The sequence below is a fragment of the Podarcis bocagei genome (genome assembly GCF_964188305.1).
Source record: "Podarcis bocagei genome assembly, chromosome: 5".
In the NCBI taxonomy this organism is placed as follows: Eukaryota; Metazoa; Chordata; class Lepidosauria; order Squamata; family Lacertidae; genus Podarcis; species Podarcis bocagei.
The window spans coordinates 34,433,755-34,453,973 of NC_138129.1; the positions used below are offsets into that span (position 1 = coordinate 34,433,755).

At 45.7% G+C, this 20,219-nt stretch overlaps 1 protein-coding gene across 2 annotated transcripts; it reads right to left on the reverse strand.

Moving 5' to 3' along the window:
- Positions 1-1,799: 1,799 nt before the first annotated feature.
- ELF3 (E74 like ETS transcription factor 3) lies at positions 1,800-20,219 on the reverse strand. 2 transcript variants are annotated; one of them, XM_081194756.1, is made up of 9 exons: positions 20,156-20,219; positions 8,522-8,692; positions 6,937-7,158; positions 6,279-6,368; positions 6,043-6,165; positions 5,691-5,783; positions 4,693-4,803; positions 3,947-4,142; positions 1,800-2,952 (listed from the first exon to the last, which is right to left on the reverse strand). In XM_081194756.1, the coding sequence occupies exons 1-9, from the start codon at positions 20,202-20,204 to the stop codon at positions 2,841-2,843; spliced, it is 1,167 nt and encodes a 388-aa protein (XP_081050882.1). In that variant the 5' UTR covers positions 20,205-20,219; the 3' UTR covers positions 1,800-2,840. The 2 variants fall into 2 exon arrangements, with proteins under 2 accessions (XP_081050882.1, XP_081050883.1); XM_081194757.1 differs by lacking the exon at positions 20,156-20,219 and adding an exon at positions 10,118-10,256.

Here is a 20,219-nt window from a genome sequence, read left to right on the forward strand (position 1 = left end):
ACAGGAAACTCAAGTAATTGTAGCTTTGTGAGGGGAATAGGGGTCTCCCTAACAACTCACTGTACCCTTAACACACTACAGCTCCCATAATCATTTGGGGGAAGCCATGACCATTTATAGTTGTATCACATATTCCCACATATTCCCCAATCACCCACTTGGTGAGGGAGAACAGGGGTTTCAGCCCACCCATTTCTCAAAGCTATCGCGCAGCAAGTACAGTTAGTTGCTGACCAGAGTCTTAAATCCTCCTTCAGCCACAGCTAAACAGGGTACGAAAAGTAGCTGCTATAGCAATAACTCAGAAAGTTTCAATTGACACTAGGCAAATAACTCAGAAAGTTTCATTTGTCATTGGATTTAAAAGTTCATATTGGGTGTTAATGTTTGTTTTGCTGATGTAATTTTATTAAAAAATTGTTTGGTGCTAGCATGTTGACACTCTCACACCAAGACACCCTCTCTCCATGCTTCAAACGTGTGCTCTAGTTTAAACACTGTTTTGGGAAGTTTGAGAGTTTTTGCACAGCCCCTATTTGGAGTGGGGAGTGGGAGAAGGGTTCCCTCCCCCCCCCAACCTTTACATTACAAAGAAAGCCTTAAGTGTTTTGAATTAATGGCTGGATTGACAAGGCTACTTACTCATGGGGGGGGAGGGTAAACCGAGTAGTATCTATTCATGCCTCATTGATTCAACTCTTTACCTCTTCCCTCGATTATGAACAAAATGGGCCCTACAGTTGTTTGTCTGGAGAAATCCATGAAACTGGAATTATGACTCTTCATATCTTAAGTCCCTAAAACACAAATAGTGGTAATTGTGTGCACCTGAGTCATAAAATAAATTGGGTGGTTGTGTGTTTCTGAGTCACGAGGGATGTTTTCTGAATGCTTAGCAGTGGAAATGGTATTGTGCAGTTTCTGAGGTGGTATTTGCATATTGGGACGGGTGTGTGTGTGTGTGTGTGGTGTAAATAACATCTGTGTAGAGAACTTTGAAGACTGATGAGGCAAATAGAAAACTGCTGTTTGTTTAGACATGGGAAACTCAGTCCCTCTAACCTCTCTCAGAGAATTTGGGTGTTCAAAGAGCACAAATGTGTGTGTGGCAGTGGAAGACTGGATGCCTAGAGGATGGCACAAACTTGCAAGGAGAGATGAGATGATAAAGCAGACAGAACCTTCCTCTACCCAACAGCCAAAATATGGTAGGTTGAACGGCTTTTGAGAGAGGAATATTATTGCAACAGGGATTTTCAGCATGCAATGTATGTGCAATATAATTGACCTGTGTCTCCCTCCATTCAGTGATTTACCTTACATAAAAGGATCTTTGAGTGCTCACTGCTGTGCTGTGTTTTCTAGAGACCAGAGAGCAACTGTGGATTATGGTAGCAGAGGAAGGACATCTGTTGCCTTCATGTCTTACTGCTGGAATTTTTGGTCCTTTGGTCTGATTAACAGGACTTTTCATGTGTATTATTTCCTTACTGAACAAAGTAGGATAGGAATGGATTAAAGTTAACATTCTCTTGCACCTCTTGAAAAATTAGCCCCAGCCAGCATGGCCAAAGGTCAGGAATGGTGGGGATTTTAGTCCAGAAACATCTAGAGGGCTCCAGGTTTCCCCATCTCTGATCAGAGAGCTAGGAACGTCTTTCAATGAGGGACATGTTTCTATGATGTGAACATGAGAGACACATGCTGGATAGAAGAAAAGGGTATCCCTCTCTATCCAAGCCTGATGAACATCTATTCTCTTCCCTTAAGAACATTTGTCAATATACAGCACACAGAGATTAAAAACCAACAAACAATGATTTATTGGTTAATTATTATTAAAAAGCAGGAGGCCTGTACATCACGCAGGGCTCTCCTGGAGTCACTGAGCGAGTACAACACCCTACAAACACTTTGATTTCAAAATAAAAGATTTCCTTTTTCGTTCAGCCCAGCTGAATATTAGCAACAACAATCATCGGTTCTGAAAATGCCCAGTGCTTCCTGATACAATCACACAACTTTAGTTATGAAAAAAATAGATATCTATGTACATTATATAAACACACTTACATATATCACATAAATTAAGAGTGAAAAGATGCAATTCATAGGGAAGGCTGCTGTGCTTTCTGGGAAGAAGACCCCCCCCCCAATAATGTTTTGACTGGGGAAGAGCCAATGAAGAGGCTCCTGAACTCTGCCTTCCAAAGCAATGTGAAATCCATAATTATTGGAGTCCTACATTCAAAGACTGACCAGCTAAGTTCTGCCTGTTAAACAGGAACATTAGCCACCAACTAGTCTGCATCTGGGTGGGAAGCTTCACTTCCAATTACGGTACTACTCCAAACTGGGTATCAGCATTCCCATATTCTGATGGCACTGTGGCAAATCTTCCTTCCCTATGCACAGTTGGCCATGGCATTCTCTGTGAATCAGCAGACCGTTGAATGTCCTGTGAATGGCCTCCTGGGACAAAGCAAATTGCCGGGAACACCCAGTTCCTTCTGCCTTGATGAGCCCTGTGCGGTGCAGCAGACAGCCAAAGGCGTTGTAATCCTATCCAGAGCCAAGATGTCAGCCAGAGTCCAATTGCAACAAAGTAATAATGGTTCACAATAACCTACTTGAGCCAAAATATCAGCTGTAATTACCTGAGCTCCCAGCTAGGAGCCAGAACACACACTTTGCCCCATAGAAGGGCTGGAGTCTAACACACACTGCTGGAGATAGCAGTTTAAGGGGCACAGAGCCCACGTCAGTGCATACTGTGCTCAGAGATGCTCCTCTGAGCAAGGATGGGCCATGTCCAAGTCCGTGTGTGGCTCTTGCAGCTCTTAGCTCCTGTCTTGAACCTCTTCCTCCTTCCACCCACTGGAGTTCTTCCCAAATTTGTACACCAGTCGCCGGCCATCCACTCGTTCGAGGATCTCCCGCTTGTAGTAATACCTGAAGGAAGGAAGGAAGGAAGGAAGGAAGGAAGGACAGTGTTAGGGCTACACTTTTTTTAAAAAAGGAAAAATAAAAAAGCAGTCCTAGGAGAAACAAAGAGGACTAGGAACATATTATGGTAGAGTAGCTGCTACAAGAAGGGTGGAATAATATAGTGTAGTACACAATCAGATATGAGATTGTCTTGAACACAAAGCTCCAAGCTGACTGCCATCACAGCCCAGTGACATAGGCGGTTGTGACTTATTCATAGCTGACCAACAAACCTTTGGAGCAGAGTGAGGAGTTAGAGACGCAAGGTTTCTGTCATCCAAATCAAAACACTCTTTTTGTGCTCTCTTGTGCTCCCTGCCCCGTAGTGCATGGGGCTCCCTCCCAAATCTTCTTCATGGTGCCACTTCTCTCTTCTTCAAACCCATCCTCAGAGCCCACTTTGTGTGAAGCAGTTTGGGGTTAAACTTGTTTCCTGCTACCAAGGAACCTTTCTGCAGCCAGTGATGGAATTGATGAGAGTTGTAGTCCAAAACATCTGGAGGTCATCAGGCTGGCCAAGGCCGGCCTCCAGCAACTGCATTTGCTCATGTTTCCACCCCTTGCTACCCCTGTGTCCATTTGCTCCCCTTGATCTCTCTAGCTCTGATTTTCCTCAACACCAGAATTGCTTCTGGAGACTATAGTGCTACCTTCTTTGCTGTCCTTTCAATGTCAGCCAGAGATCATAGTATTCCTCCAGACCTCTTTAAACATCGTTTCAGCCCCACTATCTGTTTTAATTTGATTTTAATTGTTTTTGTATTTCCATGAAAAACTGCCATGGGATGAGGAGGAGGAGGACTGAAGGGTGGTTTTAAAATATCCACAAATCAAGGATAGGCCCATCTCCCATCAGCCCTTGTCCATTGGCCATGCTGGCTGGGGCTGTTGAGAGCTGGCAACCATATCAGAAAAGCTTCAGGTTCTCCACTCCAGACTGAAATGCACAAGTACATACCTCATGGCTCTGCTCAGCTTCTCATAGGTCATGCTGCTGTTCTTTTTCTTTTGCCCCCAGAGCTGAGCCACTGCCTCAGAGCGCAGGAACTTGAAGATGCCTTCTCGTCGGTCTTCCCACTTCAACAACCCCTCATTCATCTCTGGGTGAATTAGGATGTCCCGGATGAATTCCCATAGGTGGATCCCTCTTGGAGCTGGTCATGAAAAAAAGAGAGCAGGGAGGTCATATTATTCAAACTATCTGGAGGAACAGAACAGTCCCTAGCCTTTGAGGCCAACTGAATGCCAAACCAGGGCATAAATCAGTTTACGTGGCAACGTCATGGCACCAGAAACTTGGCTGTCCCTTTGAGAAGGCTGCACACCTCCCAAGGAGGCAGAATATTTGGCCAATAGCAGAGCTGGAGTCACTCAGCCCTGCATCTGAGGAACTGTTATGAAGGGGGACATTTCAGTATGCATGAAGTTGATAAGCTGTATGACCCCTGTCCCTACTCAGGAGGAATAAAGGGCATTGGTTTGCAAGCAGCCTCTCTGACTGTTCTAATGGATTAGGTATGAGAATCCTTGCCATGGAGCTGTCTTGTCAAGTGGTTACACAGCACGGCAAGACATTTGTATGCTCCTTCAGTGCCCTTAATCTGTGTGGTGGTGCAGAAGGTGTTGGGGGCAAAACACTTGGATTGCATGCAATAGCAAAATATCCCTGAACTGTCCCTGCCCAAGTGTGAGAGATTCACTTACAGTGTTTGCTTTTCTTGGTCTCCAGGCAGTCTCTGCTGTCCTTGCTGACCTTCCTGGGCCGTCCCCTTTTCCGCTTCTTGAGATCTTCTTTCTTATATTCTGCGTAGTCACCTGTAGAAAAGGGAAGGAGGAGGACATGCTTAGCCTTATCCCCCAGAGGGCCTGAAGTGAGATTAAACAGGAACACAGGAAACTGCCTTATATTGAGTCAGTGCGTTAGTCCATCTGGCTCAGTATCTACACTGCCTGGCACCAGCTCTCCAGATATTCAGACAGGAAATTTTTCCAAGCTCTACCTAGATAGCCAGGGACGGACCTGGAACCTTCTTCCTGCAAAGCAGATGTTCTACCACTAAGCTTCTTCTAGATTGAAAGACCACAATCCTTAAACTGGCATCTTTCAGCACCCACCTTAAAAGGGGGTGTAGCACTTGAGAGCCAGAATTTCTAACAATGGATAAAATCAGCTCTCTCTCTGGATGATACAAACCTGCAGTTCAAAACTGGGCTCTAACCATTTCTGCCTACAGAAGTGTTTATATCCCAGTTCTGTTGTAGTGATTGATTTCAGTATACCCGGCTTTAGCATTAATAAGCCCCTGGGGGGGGGGGCTTTTTGGCTGAACGGCAATGTATAAATGCTTCAGATAAATACATTTTTTTGCAGTTAAGCTGTGTCAGAGCTACTCTGATTAATCTCCAAATTTGTCCCTTCTTTTGCAGAGTCAGGATTTTATATTTTAAAAAACCCAATACTATCCTTGCCAAGCCCAATATGATACACACTCTCATTTCCCCTTTCAACACGAACTGTGCCCTACATCTCTCCACTGTTGTTTATGGTGAGTCAGTAATCTTTGTCTTCCATCTAACTCGTTTGCCTTTGACAATGCAAGCTGCTGTGCTGGTGAAGTTGCTAAGGCAAATGTGTGTACAAACACAAACTTGTACTTTCCTAAAATAAAGACCTCCCGTTGATAATCCCCTCTATATCTTACCATCAGAAAAGTGGCAGTGCTTCATGTCTATGGGGTCGAGATCTAGGTCACTTCCACCGGAGTCCTGAGACTGAGGGCTCTGAGACATCGTCCCTGAGAAAGGAGAAGAATGGAAGGTCAGCTTCTTCTAAGAGCCCTTTAGTCACCAATGTTCTAACTGTAATTGTGGGATTCAGCAAGTACCCTCTATGAGCACCCATTGGAATCTGAGAAAATATTAGGCCACTTTCATGCCATTCCATTTAAAGTACTATAATACCACTTTAAGCAGCCCTGGCTTCCCACAAAGAATTATGGGAGCTGTAGTTTGTTACAGGTGCCAAGACAGAATTGGTGGAGGGAGGATCCATACCTGCTAGAGAAGCTGAGCTGTCTGGTGACATGGCCCCAGAGATGTAGCCAAGGTCAGACTGGGAGAAGATGTTTGCTAACTTCATCTCTTCCAGGTAATCCTGATTGTAGGAATTTCCCAGTTCTAGGAACAAATAAAGGGAGAAGTTGAGGGTTAAATGTGTACACACACAGAGGGAGAGAGACCATAGGCAATTAACCACAAAGCAGAGCAAACAAATACATTTTTTCCCTCACCTAATGGGCTGGAGTCCAGAAGGGCCTCTTGAGAGACATCTTCGCTCCTTAGCACAGACATAATCCAGCCAAGTTCATCCGGGACAGATGCTACAAGTGAGGGAGAAAAGTACATTCTTTGTGAATAACAAGACCAAGCGCTACTCTGTACTGCCCCTGCTTTCTTCCTTGATTCAGGAACAAGCTAAAAGATTCTCAGCCCTTGGTATTGGGGGCTAAATGGTGGCACTGATTTACAGACGACTGGGACCAGAAATATGGGAGTGCCCCTCCTGGTCAAGAGGGACCATTGGGTCATGGGATGCTGCCTAGATAGAGCTGCCACTCTTTTTCACAGGTCCTGCTCTTTCGGTTTGAGAAACAGCTGGACACACAGTAACTTAGCAAGCAGAGATTTTCCTGGCATGAGGATAAAGCCATTGCAAAAGCTTGCCATTTGTAAACATGGTGTGGCTGGTGTGAAAAGGCCCAAGCGTGGGGCCAGTAACACGAGATTGCAACCCTTTTGCTGTGCATCGTGACTTTGCACCAGCGCCTGTTTTTCTGAAAGCCTCTCCGCTTGAGCCAACCACTGTGAGCTGATATGGTTCTAGCCTTGGGGCCCAAATGCAATTCCCTCAAGTCCTTCTGCATCAAAGGAAGGGCACCCTGCACTTACTGATTTCGTGCAGGCGGTCGTAGAGCTCATCGCCAAGGGGCCCGAAGATGAGTCCCAGCTGGTCCCGCGTGTATTGGCAAAGTGTGTAGCCATCCATATTGCAGCAGGAGAAGTCAATGGCACTGGCATCGTACTTGTTTTTCTCCACATGGTAGCTGATCCACTCCAGCACTTGAGCCCTGCTCCAGCAGTGTGGCATCTCGCCATACCATGTTGGCTTGCCTGCAGAGAGGTGGGGAGGGAAGGAGAGAAGGGGCTCAGTGGGGCAGGCGCCACATGGGATTCTGCTCGGCCAAGTCAGCCTCTGGAACACTCTTGCTGGCTGAGCAGCACAGGGTGTGGCCAGTTCACTTACGCACAGCGTTTATCTCGCTTAGTCACTGTGGTTGGGTTAACATGCACACCTGTCACCTGTTCCCTTATCTCTGGGCAGGCCCCTCCCCACTGGGGTGAGGTCATTTAGGACACCAGTTCTCCGCTCCCAGCTTAAGCAGCCACAACTTCATTAGAATATCGTACTGTATGTAGCCAAGAACAGCAATGCATGCAGAGCTATTTTATGCCCCAGCGGCCATTCCCTTGCAAAATGGCCACCCTTTGTAGCTTTTCACAGTCCCCTGAGTTTCACGTAGTGCACCTTGTATAAAACTACTCAGCTCTACTTCTCTACAAGGATTTAACTCAGCCTCTTATCTTCTGCAGGGTCTAATCTTTAAATAAGGTGAGTGGCAGTGTTATCAGTGTTATATGGCACAGTTCAATTGCTCAAAGCACTTCATGTAAATCAGAGGTAAGGACCCTGATACCCCCCCCAGATGCTGTTGGGACTCCAGCTCTTATCAGTTTCAGCCAGTATGCCCAATGGCCAGGGATGATGGGAGTCCAGCAACAGCAGGAGGGCCACGGAGCCCCCACTACCATGTGCATCCACCCAGCATTGGTGAAGGGCAGGGGTAGACAACATGATGTCCTCCAAGTGTTGTTGGACTACAATTCCCATCAGCCCCAGCCAGCATGGCCAATGGCCAGGGTTGATGGGAGTTGGGGTTTTGTCCAACTATGTTTTATGGGAGTAAACCCACTGAAATGAATGGACCTAGGTTAGTCATACCTGTTAATTTCAACGAGTCTACTTTAAGTTTAACTAATACTGGAGACATCTTATGGGGGCACCCCCCATCGCCCCATAGATATCAGGGGTTCAACCTATATAAGTGGGGGTGAGATCACACTGGAAGGAGTCTCCAACCTCTACTCCAGTAGGCTTGCTGATAGACAATACTTGTCCTGCTGCTGTAGGAAGCAGAGCCCTCAGAGATCACAGAACTGTAGAACTGGAAAGGGCTCCAATGGTCATCTAGTCCAACCCCTTGCAATGCTGGGATCTCAACTACAGCACACATGACAGGTGGTCATCCAACATCTGCTTAAAAACCTCCAAGGAAGGAGAGTCCACCACCTCTTGTGGGAGATTGCTCCACTGTCAAAGAAGCTCTTACTGTCAGAAAGTTATTCCTGATGTCTCCATTGTTCCCTATATATATTTTGTACCCGCATCTTGCAGCAATAAGCTGTGGACACCTACCTGTTGTCTCTGTGGCCATCTGGGTGTTAGACAAAGTGAGAGAAAGGTTATCATCATCTCCAAGGTGGGTCAGTAGGTCTGGGTCGGGTGGTGCTTCTTCTGGCTGGTACATGGCGCTGAAGTAGTTTGAGATGAGATTGCTGATTTCACAGGATCCTGCCATGGGATTTTCTGCCAGAAGATTGGAGTTGTTAGACTTGGGAATGGATCCAGCCAGCTCCACCAGCCCCATTCCCTCATGAGCTTGCTTTGATCAAACACGGCCTTTCCCTCCACCCCTCCAGTACACCTAGTTCCCAGCATACTGCTGCTCTTTCATATTCTCAACCTGTCCTTCAAGCCCCTTGTGATTGGGATCTGTCCAAGATTCATGAATATCTGAGCCAGGATCCCAAAGTACAAAGCCACTGATTTCTAACCAAGGAATTCCCACAATAGAATAGCATTTATTGTGTAGGTCCATGGACCGCAGCGGAAGAATTCCCACAACAAATCAAGGTACGCTTCTAGTTCATTTTATCGTTCATTTTATTTATTTACTTTTAAATATCATTTTCCCACTGCCCACTGTTAAGTTTTTGGCTTGAAATAAAAAGAAACAGTCCCAACAACTTTGCTTTGGCAGGGAAATTACATCTCCCCCAAACTTGGCCGATACAGCAACGGACAAAGAGACAAGAAACAGAGATTTCATGCTTATTACTTTCACAAAGGTCCCCTGCCCATCAACCTTTAATCAGCTCTGGGACTCACTAACACCTCCAAGAAGCCCGTTTTTTAAATTTGTTTTTTGCCTTCTCTTTCCAGGCTCAGGCTGGAGCCATAAAGTCAATGTTGACTCTCAGGCTACTTCTAAAGCTTCCAGCTCCTGCTATTGCATTGTGTGTTCAAGAAGCCCCTCTGCCCTTCACCAGCCCCCACTCGATGCTCCAGGCTATTGGAGAGAAAGCTCTGTTGGCTCTGTGAAAACAGCCTGTTCTGAATCATGAGAGCCTCGCCTTACATGCTCATCCATTTATCACTCATCCCTGCCAATCCCTAATGTCTCTCCCTCCCCTCCTCATCATGGCCATAGATTGTAAGTCCTCTGAGCAGGATAGGGATCCCATCAGATCTGCGAGCCGCACGGCAAAGTTGGAGGTATGCAACTAGTAAATTACAGTAGAAAACCGGTGAGAGCAAGTCAGCCCAGACTCAGCATGTTTTTCCTTTTCTTTTGCCAGATAACTACAAACTGCCCAATGGACAGGCACTGGAGGCAAACGTTTTTCGCTTTTCCAAGGCTTCAAAAAGCATAATAATTCCTTGGCTGGTCCTGACCAAGAAATCCATCTGGTCCACATTCTGTTTCCAGTGATGGTCGGTCAGGTGCGTTTGGAAGCTCATAAGCAGAGAGTGAAGGTGACTGGCATCCTATTTTTTAGTCTCCATCAGTAACTTGGCGGTAGGGGCTGCTTGTTTTTTTGGCAGCAACTTGATCAGCTAAGAAAGTGCACCACAGCAGCATCCTTAAGGAGAACTGAGCTCAACACAGATCAGGCGCAGCAACTCCACATCCATCCTCTCCCCCTTTCACGCCCCCACCATTTTACCTACCAGGCAGGTAACTCTGACAGCAGTTAATCAATCCACACAGTAGTAAGCTCCTAAGGCAGAGTCCTGGACGCTTCAGCTCCCGCTCACCTGTGCCCAGGTATTTGTGACTCCACTCCCTGTATGGCTCAGCCCCTCCCCATAGCTGTCCCTTTTATAGGGCGTTCTTCAGTAACCTGATCTCCACCTCTAGGGGAATTCCTAGAACAGGTACTCAGCTCCCGCCCCAGGAAATTTGCATAATATGTGCCACCTGGGACTCTGCCAGCCTACCTTGACGGGAAATCTGGGCTGACAGTTTAATTATTACCAGAGAGCTGGCAGAGCTTGTGCCAGTTTCACCCAGGACGCTGTTTTTCTCCCTTTTCATATCACTAGTGTTTGTTTGCTCATCAAAGCAGATAAACCAGCCTGCTTCTCCCTCCCCTGCCAAGAATAGGCCCATATAAATGAGTCTGATGGGGGCAGTTGCCACCTGCTGCTCCATTGGGTGAAGGTGAAGCAAGTGTCATCCGTGGGTCAGAAACGGAAAACGTTTTCATATGGCCAGCGGACTCCACACTCCTCTCTGTGACCCCCTTCAGGGCTGAGGCCAGGATTTGGCTACGGCTTTTGATGCAACATCATCAAAGCAACAATTCATGCATTTGCTTCAATGGACTTTAGTCCACGAAACGAAAGCTTCCATCACAACAAATCTCTCCTGAAGGTGCCATGGGATTTCTTTGTTGGCTGCCTACAAGAAACCAACTGCAACCCTTTCAAAGTTAGGTCACTAGGAAGGCTGTCATCCTATTTCCACCTACCTGGCGACAGACCCCTTTGACCTTAGCGGAGCTTACTTGTGAGCAAACCTGGGTAGGTTTGCACTGCAAGGCAACTGAAGTTAGCTTATATTCACCCTATTCCATTGTTTTGGGTGGCACACGACCCCCAATCCTGTCCATGTTTACGCAGAAGCAAGTGCCACTGAAGTCAAAATGACTTACTCACAAATAAACATACGTAGAATTCATTATTAAGGCTGCTTACTAAAGACATAGTATGGGCTTTCTCCTCTGAAACTAATACAAAAAAAGAAAGAAAGAAAGAAAGAAAGAAAGAAAGAAAGAGAAAACGGGTAGAGCTCCATGGAGGAAGACTTTGAGATACGTAGAAATTCTCTGATTTAGAGGCAAAATACAGAGAGGTATCTTTGCATCCAGTACTCTCCTACCAATTTGAGAACCAGCACACAAACAACATTAGCCACAACCTGTCATTTCTTATAAAATATATATTTCTTTATTACATTTATATACCCCCTTTTTCTTCCAAGGACCTCGAGGTGGTGTACATGGTTCTCCTCCTCCCCATTTCATTTCATCCTCACAGCAACCCTGTGAGGTAGGTTAGGCTAAGAGATGGTGACTGGCCTGAGGCCGCCTAGCGTGCTTCATGGCTGAGTGGGATTCAAACCCTGCTCTCCCAGGTCCCTGTCCAAAGCTCTGACCATTATGCCACTTTTCCCCAAAACAGCTTTGATCCAAGCAGAGAAAAAGAGTGACTGCATTTTAAGCTTTTGCTTGGTCACAAACAAAAGAGTCTTGCGGCACCTTAAAGACAGGCAGATTTATTGTGGCATAGGCTTTTGTGATCTAGAGCCCAAGATGCCCCCTGGATACCAGGGTACCGGGGCGCTCGTGGGCTTCCCAGAGGCTTCCCACTGTTGGGAACAGGACGCTGGTTTGCATGGACCTTTGTTCTGATTGAGCAAGCCTGTTATTATGATGTCAGCGCAGAAATACCAGCCTTGGGAGAGCACTGCACTGTCCTCTGCTCTGCCACTGCCCCCTTCTGTTACTGGAGGCAAGACCTGAGGGAGTTTACACAAACTGCAGTAGGGGCGTACTGCCTTACATGCCGATGTCTTCAGCAGAAGCGAGAAACTGGAAGAGAGCTGTATGGAAAGCAAAGGAACACACATGCTAGTCAATGTGGGTTTTTCATTTTGGAACAACCCTGCTCGTCCCCCCCCCCCAAAAAAAAAAAACTTCAGCATCTCTCGCAAAAAACCATTCAGTTCAGTGGGCCTCCTCCTTTCTGTACACAGCCCTGCCTTGCAGGTGTGTATCGAGGAGGGATTACTGCGCAGAGATTGTAATGAGCTGGGCAGATCTCTCTTTCTCCCCTTTTCTAATTGCAGGATGGTTGCTGGTGCTTCCAGGTGGGTGAGCTGCTCATTCACAGCAGCTAACAGCTTCGTGGAAACTGTAAGCGGGCCACCAACCTGCCTAGCTGGCTCAGCCACAGGCAACGGGCGCGTCATGCCTCATTGACGTCAACCTCTAGTACAAAGGCATTTCTGAGAAGGTTGCCAGGCACAGGGTTTGCCCCAGTACTCTCACGCCACTTCGGGACAGTGGGGGTTGGGCAATTTGGGACTCTGGACTGGTCCTGTAGTGGCCCTTTAGATGGCAATTGGTGTTACTTCACCAACTTCGAAAGGGGGTGAGCCAGCCCTGCTGCATTTGTGAGGGGCTCCAGGTCATTCTGCTGGGCTCTGGACATCTGTCCCCAAAGTCCTGGTCAGATGCTACCATTGCTTAGGAGGCACCAGTTCAGGATGGCTCACTCTCCCACCGGACTCCAGCATTTCCCCTGACAAAATAGCTCTTTGTGCAGGACCTGCTCTGTGCTTTTATGACTAAGACACAGTTCTTTGGGACTGGCAACATTTCTTCTGTCTGTGCCAAGACAGCATTATTACACCTAGGACCTTAGAGTGAAGGGTGAGTAAATAAACGACAACCAACAAGGGCAAAGAATTAATACATAAGTCCCATGCACACACCCATTTCCCCCTAGTGGAGCTCCTGAACCTCTTTGGCAGCTGCACAGAAGGCAGAAGTTCAGCAGGTCCAGCTTGTCAAGGGATGCTGATGGCAGAATGGAGAAAGCTTCACCTACTGATTTTCTGTGGGTCATGTGGTTGCTATTAAGTCACAGGAGCCATTGGGGGTGGGTCCCTCTCAGCAGCCCAGCCTAGAGTCTTTGTAATATCTTTTCTCTGTAATTTCTTGTTTGTTCCTGTAATTTGCAAATGCCCCAAAGACCAAACATTGACCTTGGTGTGGTGAGAGAAAGAAGGACAAAGAAGCTGAAAGAAGGCACTTAGGCTCCATTCCTAAACACATTAACTGTGCCTTGGAGTTCAACAGAGCTTACTCCCAACTGAGTCTACAATCCTACACACAAATGCCTGCCTGAGAGCTCAACCCACTGAAGTCAATGGGACTTTCTTTTGACTAGAGGATGGCACTATTATTTCCAAATTCCACTTGTTTTCACTGTAGCCAATCACTAAGTAAATATGCTTAGGATCATAGTCCTATTAAGGCTTATCTCAGAGGTTTTCTCATGGCTTAGTCAGGCTTATCCCAATGGTTTTACCATGGGGAAATTATTCCTGAACAATTGCAGCTAATCAGGCAGGCTCAGAAAAGAAGGGTGTGTGTGGCTGTCAGCTTAAGGTGCTGGGACACCACTTTAAGCAATCATGGCTTCCCCTAAATCAGGGGTGGCCAACTGCCAAACGACTGTGATCTACTCACAGGGAGGAGGAAAGCCCCATTTTTAAGGGGTTCAAGTCACAGTTGTGAAGGGTGACACTGTGAGTTGTTGGGAGATTCCCATTTCCCTCCCAGAGCTACAATTCCCAAAGTGGTTTGACAGTCAATTCCTCTTCACAGGGAGCTCTGGGAATTGTAGTTCTAGGAGAGGCATAGGGTGCTTCTAAGAACACTCAGCACCACAGTTCCCAGAATTCTCTGGGGGAAGCCATGACTATTTATAGTGGTATCATAGCACCTTAAATGTATGGTGCGAATGGGGCCTGGGTCTACGACACCCAGGACCAAGGTTTCCTTGAAAGAATTAACCCATGATTTTCAAATGGCAGGACTAGTTGGGATTCACATGATTTTTGAAATGAGACAGAAAATAATGAATAATCAATATTAATCATTTTAACTTAATCTTTTAAGTTTTGCACAACAGGAATTACACTGATAATGTAAACTTATTTATGAAGTATCTACTTGTACAATAGACTATTTTTTACAGGACATAGTTTTAACAGGACTCATGTACCTTAAGAAAAAACATTTTTATGCAGGGTTGCTGGATGTGAATTTGACAGTCCCTGCGAGAGTGCTTTCCATACCTCAGTGGCTGAGCACATGATCCAAAAATTCCAGCTGGACAACTCCAGGAAAGGTGTCTATCCAAACCCTGAAGAAATGCAACCAGTGATTCTCCAGTGATGGATCAGATCTATCTTTTGATGAGCAGGGAGGGAGCAATAGCCCTCTTCCTGAGGTGATCTGCAAGGGGCAGCAGCTGCATGTGCCTCTGTGCATGTATGTCCTAAGATGGAGGGCACAAGGAGAAGGGGACGATGGAGGACGAGATGGTTGGACAGTGTTCTTGAAGCTACCAGCATGAGTTTGACCAAACTGCAGGAGGCAGTGGAAGACAGGAGTGCCTGGCGTGCTCTGGTCCATGGGGTCACAAAGAGTCGGACACGACTAAACGACTAAACAACAACAACAAAAACAACAAAAACCCACCAGCCACTTCTGGTTCCTTCCAGGTGTGAAGGACTTAATGGAACCATAAACATCCAGGGGGTTGACCACAGTCTGAGCTTCATCAATTACTTACCCAAAGAAGAAATGCCCTCCCTCTTGAGAACCTAGTTTGCTGAGGAAACAGGTGCTCCATTCAAAGCAAACTTAGACATGAGTGTCCTCTAGTGGCCAGTATAGATTGCAAGAGACCATGTTCCCTTTATGCACAAACTAAACTTGTAAAAAAAGAGAGAGAGAGGGGGGGGGGAGAAAATAAATTGCAAATGACAACTGTCCTGTACTTGGTGATGATGATCAGATTGCCACTGTAATATTTCTATTGAGAATAAGAGTAGTGAGGAACAGGAAGAAGTACCAGCAGCATGCACAAATTTACTCCCTGGAAACTCTAGCTATGCCTATTGCTTATTGCATTACATCCACTGTAAGTAATTATTTCATTATCGTATTACATCCACTGCTCTGCTTTCTTTTGCCCACCACTGGCAAGGTATCCTACGAGGGGATGTAGACAGAAAAAAGTTCCCCACTCCTGCATCTCTACCCAATGCTTAAGGAGCTTCAACACACATCAGTCCTGGCCATATCTGGGCAGGAGCTCTGTGGCCCTGTTTCCTTGTCATTCTGCAAAATCACTATGTGAGGAAGGGAGATTGGGCACTTGTCACTGTGCCTTTGAGTAAGAAATAACATGTGGCAAACCAGGCCCCAAAGAAACCTGGAGGGAATTACTGCCTTCAGTGGTGTATTTCAATTTCATAAGACTGCAGATTTTACATTTTCATTATTTTGGAACTATGGATAGCAACACTAGATAGGGAAATCTAAGCTTGCACCTTGCAACGTGACAGCTCTTCTCTTCTGTGGATGGCACAGAACCATAGAATTGTAGAGTTGGAAGGGCCCACGAGGGTCATCTAGTCCAACCCCCTGCAATGCAGGAATCTTTTGCCCAACGTGGGGCTCGAACCCACAGCCTTGAGATTAAGAGTCTCATGCACTACTGGCTGAGCTATCCAGGGGAATGAAGGATGCTCCTTTCACCTGGGTGACCAGGTGGAACCAACACGTAGAAAAAGGGGAGATCCGTAACACGCAGAAGCGGGAAGGGCCTCTGTAACTTGCATTTTTACCCAATAAAGCATGTGTCTACGGGGTTCCCCCTCTACTCTCTCACTGCAAATAATGGTATCTGTCGGGGTGCATGTGTAGGGGGTGCATGCCCCCCCGAAGTAGTTATCCCCCATCATCTTTATGCCCCTGGGCTTACCTGAAGGGAAGGCACTTTTCACATGCAAATCATAACATAGTCATAATCTGGGAATTAAAATAAGGTTCCAGTCCTATGCATGCTTACTTGAACGTTAACTCCATCCAAATCAATAGGTCTAACTTCAGAGAAAATGTTTTCAGATGGGAGTGTTAGAACGAAACAAATCATTAGTTCTCTTTCAGAAGTCTAAGATGTGGGACAATGCTGGCAACACATCCTGAAATTGACTTTGCCCCTTCTATGCACCCCAGGAGGCTCACAGCCCATCTATTGCCATCCAATGGCTATGTGGCCTATTCTATGGGGGGAATAAATGTTGCAGTTGCCTAGCAACTATGTTCTACTTTTGCAGGGATTGCCGATGAGGTGCCCTTTGGTTGTTGTTGGACCCCATCTCCCATCAGCCCCAGCCAGCATGAACAATGGTGAGGGGATGATGGGAGTTGTAGTCCAATGATAACTGGAGGGCATGATTGCTTCCGAGTCACTTGGTATTATTTATTGTATGGTGGGGTCTATGGAGCAACCCTCGTGGCACAAATTACCCAGCAGTCATCATAGACCCCTTCATGCTCCACTGTGGCCCTGGGCTCCTATTTGTGGCACCAAAGTATTGTTGACAAGCCTGACAACAAGGCTGCTCTGCAGGGTGGCTCCAACGGATCCTATGGCTCAGTGACTCCCAAAGCATTTTGTTCAATTACATCAAAGCATTTTGTTCAATTACATCAGTCAGATTGCAGTCAAAACAAACTGTCTCTGCAGGTAGAACCTGAACGGCCAGCTCAGAAAGCACCTGATATGCCAGTGCAGATTTGGGTCATTTGTGCAAAGATTCATTTGAGGAAAAAGGGAGTATACAGAGCAAAACCAGGGCAAGAGACTGGTCATTGCCTCCATACGCAGCGATTCCTTACAGCAGAGTTTGGTTTTGGCCCCAGTCACTCATAAGCGTTAGCTGTTTGTGTATATAGACATTTACCTCGTAATCTAAATATTCATAATCTTCTAACCACTTAAGCATCCAGACAGATTGACACAATCTTTCAGACTTGCAACTGCTTACATTCATTTGGCCTGAGCTCCACAGGCTCTTAGTTCTGCTGCCACACAGCCAAAAATCAGCCCCACGTTAGCCTCCCCGAGACATTTCTATGCCACATATGTTTAGTAGCCAAAGAAACAATTGGTTGGTGGGCCCATATGCTCATTTTCTTGCCATGCATTTGTCACAGGTGACACATGACTCTAAATCAGAATTGTCCTCATGCTGATCTGATCTGTACCCTCCAACAGCAGCCGTCATAACTTGCAGAAGTTTTATCTTGACTTAGAGTCAAACTGTGGCTGGGGAAAATTGATATAAAATTCACAGGTTGCATACTATTAGGAGAGAATTACATGAAAATTATGTATAGATGGTATATCACACCAGTGAAAATGGCAAAGATGTTTAGGAAAGGAAATAAAAGATGTTGGAGATGTAAGGAAGAGGAAGGAACATTTTATCATATGTGGTGGGAATGCAAATGCATTTTAAAAATATTGGGAAATGATATACAATGAATTGAAAAAAAATATTTAAAATGAATTTTGTTAAACACCCTTAAGCCTTTTTTTAATGTATCTGAAATCAAGAGCTACCAAAAGAAAAATGGACATTATTTATGTATGCTACAACAGTGGCAAGAATCTTGATTGCACAATATTGGAAGAAGGAAGAAATACCATCAAAGGACCAACGGCAAGAAAAGCTGATGAACATGGCAAGAAAAATTGATGGACTATGCAGAACTGGCAAAACTGACATATACCGGTAAGCTATGGGACAAGGATAAATGTGACTTTAAGGATGAATGGGAACCCTTTACAAAGTATCTGAAGATGCAACAAAGAGAACTGGACTCCTTGGCAGGTTTTGAATAAACATTCACAAACTTTTTATTGATAATAATCAGCTAAATAGTTTGAGGATCTATGCAACTTTGTAACATGCAGAAAACAGCAGTCTCAGAGAAACCAAAGACTGGAACTGAGGGAAGTCGGGGGGGGGTGGGGGTGGGTGGGTTCTGTGTGGGAGGAGGGGAAGGAGGAAAAATGGGGGGGGGACAAGGATGATATGTTTTTGGATAATATGTCTTGTTTTAATTTTGAATAAAACAAAATTAAAAAGAAAAGCTGATGAACTATGCATAATTGGCTAAGCTAACAGATAAACTACGAGAGAAGGAGAAAAAGGACTTCAAAAGAGTCTGGGAACTATTTACAGTTTATTTGCCGAAACAACAGAATGGACCGGATTCACTGGCAGGATTTGAATAAATTTTCACAATTTCATTTGAGTAACAGATATTTCAGAGAAATCATTTTTTTTTTTTTTTAATTTTGGGGATTTTATTTTCGTGTAGCAAAAGCAGGAGACGATAAATAAAACTAAATAACTCAGCCCAGGGGGAGTTGAGGGAAGTCCAGAGGAGGGGAGGGAGAATAATTGTAAATAACATGATGAATGAGATTTGTACCAATATTTGTTATAATATTTAAAAAATATTCAAAAAGAAAAGAAAAGAAAAGAAAAGAAACTGTGTCTGGGGACATGCTTGTGTGGTCTTGGTGTCTGCATTATGCTGGATTTCTGATGTTGACTTGCCAACGACATGGAACTGCGAGTTTTAATAATATGGGAATCTCCACTTTCTCAGGCCAAAAAAGGCTGTAAAATATTGAAAGCAATTGCTGGAATGCAATAAACGCACCATAAAAAAATATGGAGCGGGGGCCAGGCCTGCACACAGAAGGGGCAAGGTGCATTCTGGGACAGAGGGTGAGGTTTATCATTTGTGATTTCTGGAACTGCAGATTACTAGGAGAAGCAAGCAGTGCCAAACCCCCTTCCCCAAAACATCTGCAGCGGTATTAGGCCTTTGCCATTTCAGTTTCTACATATACCAACTGATCGCTCATCAGGAATAAGCGACACACAGAACAAGGAAACCACGGTCTTGAGCTATGTTAGACTTCAGGTTTGCAGCAACTTTTGCTTTGTTTTAAAAACAGAACCCTGAGATCCACAAGCAGGTACGAAAGAGCAACTCAGAAGGGAGGCAAGCCCAATATTCAGTGACTGAGCACATCTGAACACATTCTTGGCCTAAGAATTTGTCTTTTGAGTACCAGCTTTCACACAGAAAGCCACTGTTGGCTTTCTCCCAAGTTCTCTCTGCTACCAATCACCCACAGAAGCACCAGGAGATTCAGATCTACCTTCTGTCCTCCCCCAGCTAGAGAAAAAGTCTCTGCCTCTCTTAAGCAATGTATCGGCACCTGCTGCATTGAATGGAAATAGCCAGGAAATTAGCCACTATGTGCTAACCCAGATGTTTTGGGACTACAATTCCCACCATCCCTGACCACTGGTCCTGCTAGCTAGGGATGATGGGAGTTGTGGTCCCAAAACATCTGGAGAGCCAAGTCTGGGGATGCCTCACTTATGAGCCATACCACTTATTCCTCAGTCCCCATTTTAGCCACTGCTAGTCAAGGCAGAAGTAGTCCAGTAACGGACTATATATCTAACAGCAGCTTAAAGCAGCCTTTCTCAACCTGTGGGTCCCCAAATGTTGTTGAACTACAACTCCCATCACCCCTAGCTAGCAAGGCCAAAGCTCAGGGATGATGGGAGTTGTAGTCCATCAACATCTGGGGACCCACAGGTTGAGAACCACTGCCTTAAAGGGACAGAACACAAGCTTTGTCTAGTCAAACATTGCACCGACCAACAAGTAAACCTCCAGGTCTCTTGCATTTTAATGTCAGAGTAATAATTGACCTGTCATAGGAAGCTGCCATATACTGAATCACACCTTTGGTCCATCTAGCTCAGCATGGTCTACACAGGACCATCAGCATTTCTCCAGGATTTCAGACAAGGGGTCTCTCCTAGCCGAACCTGGAAATGCCAGAGATTGAACCTGAGACCTTCTGCATGCAAAGCAGAGGTTCTGCCACTGAGCTATGATGCTTCCCCATAGCCGTGCATAGCAGTCGTGTAAGAAACCCTTTAGAAACGCTGACCCGTTGCTCACATTTACGTTCAAAGGTTATGGGCCAGACTGAGTCAAATTTCCCTTTCCTTACCCAATCGTCTGCCTGCTTCTTCATGACCGCCGTCTCTCTCTGGATCCATTTTGCCTGCCGACAG

Coding starts and splice junctions, on each gene's coding strand:
- ELF3 (XM_081194756.1), bottom strand. CDS start 20,204: ATGGATCCAGAGAGAGACGGCGGTCATGAAGAAGCAGGCAGACGATTG. Junction 7,159..8,521: donor GATGGCCACAGAGACAACAG/GTAGGTGTCCAC, acceptor ACCTCTCTGCAG/GCAAGCCAACATGGTATGGC. Junction 6,369..6,936: donor CGACCGCCTGCACGAAATCA/GTAAGTGCAGGG, acceptor CCTCACTTGTAG/CATCTGTCCCGGATGAACTT.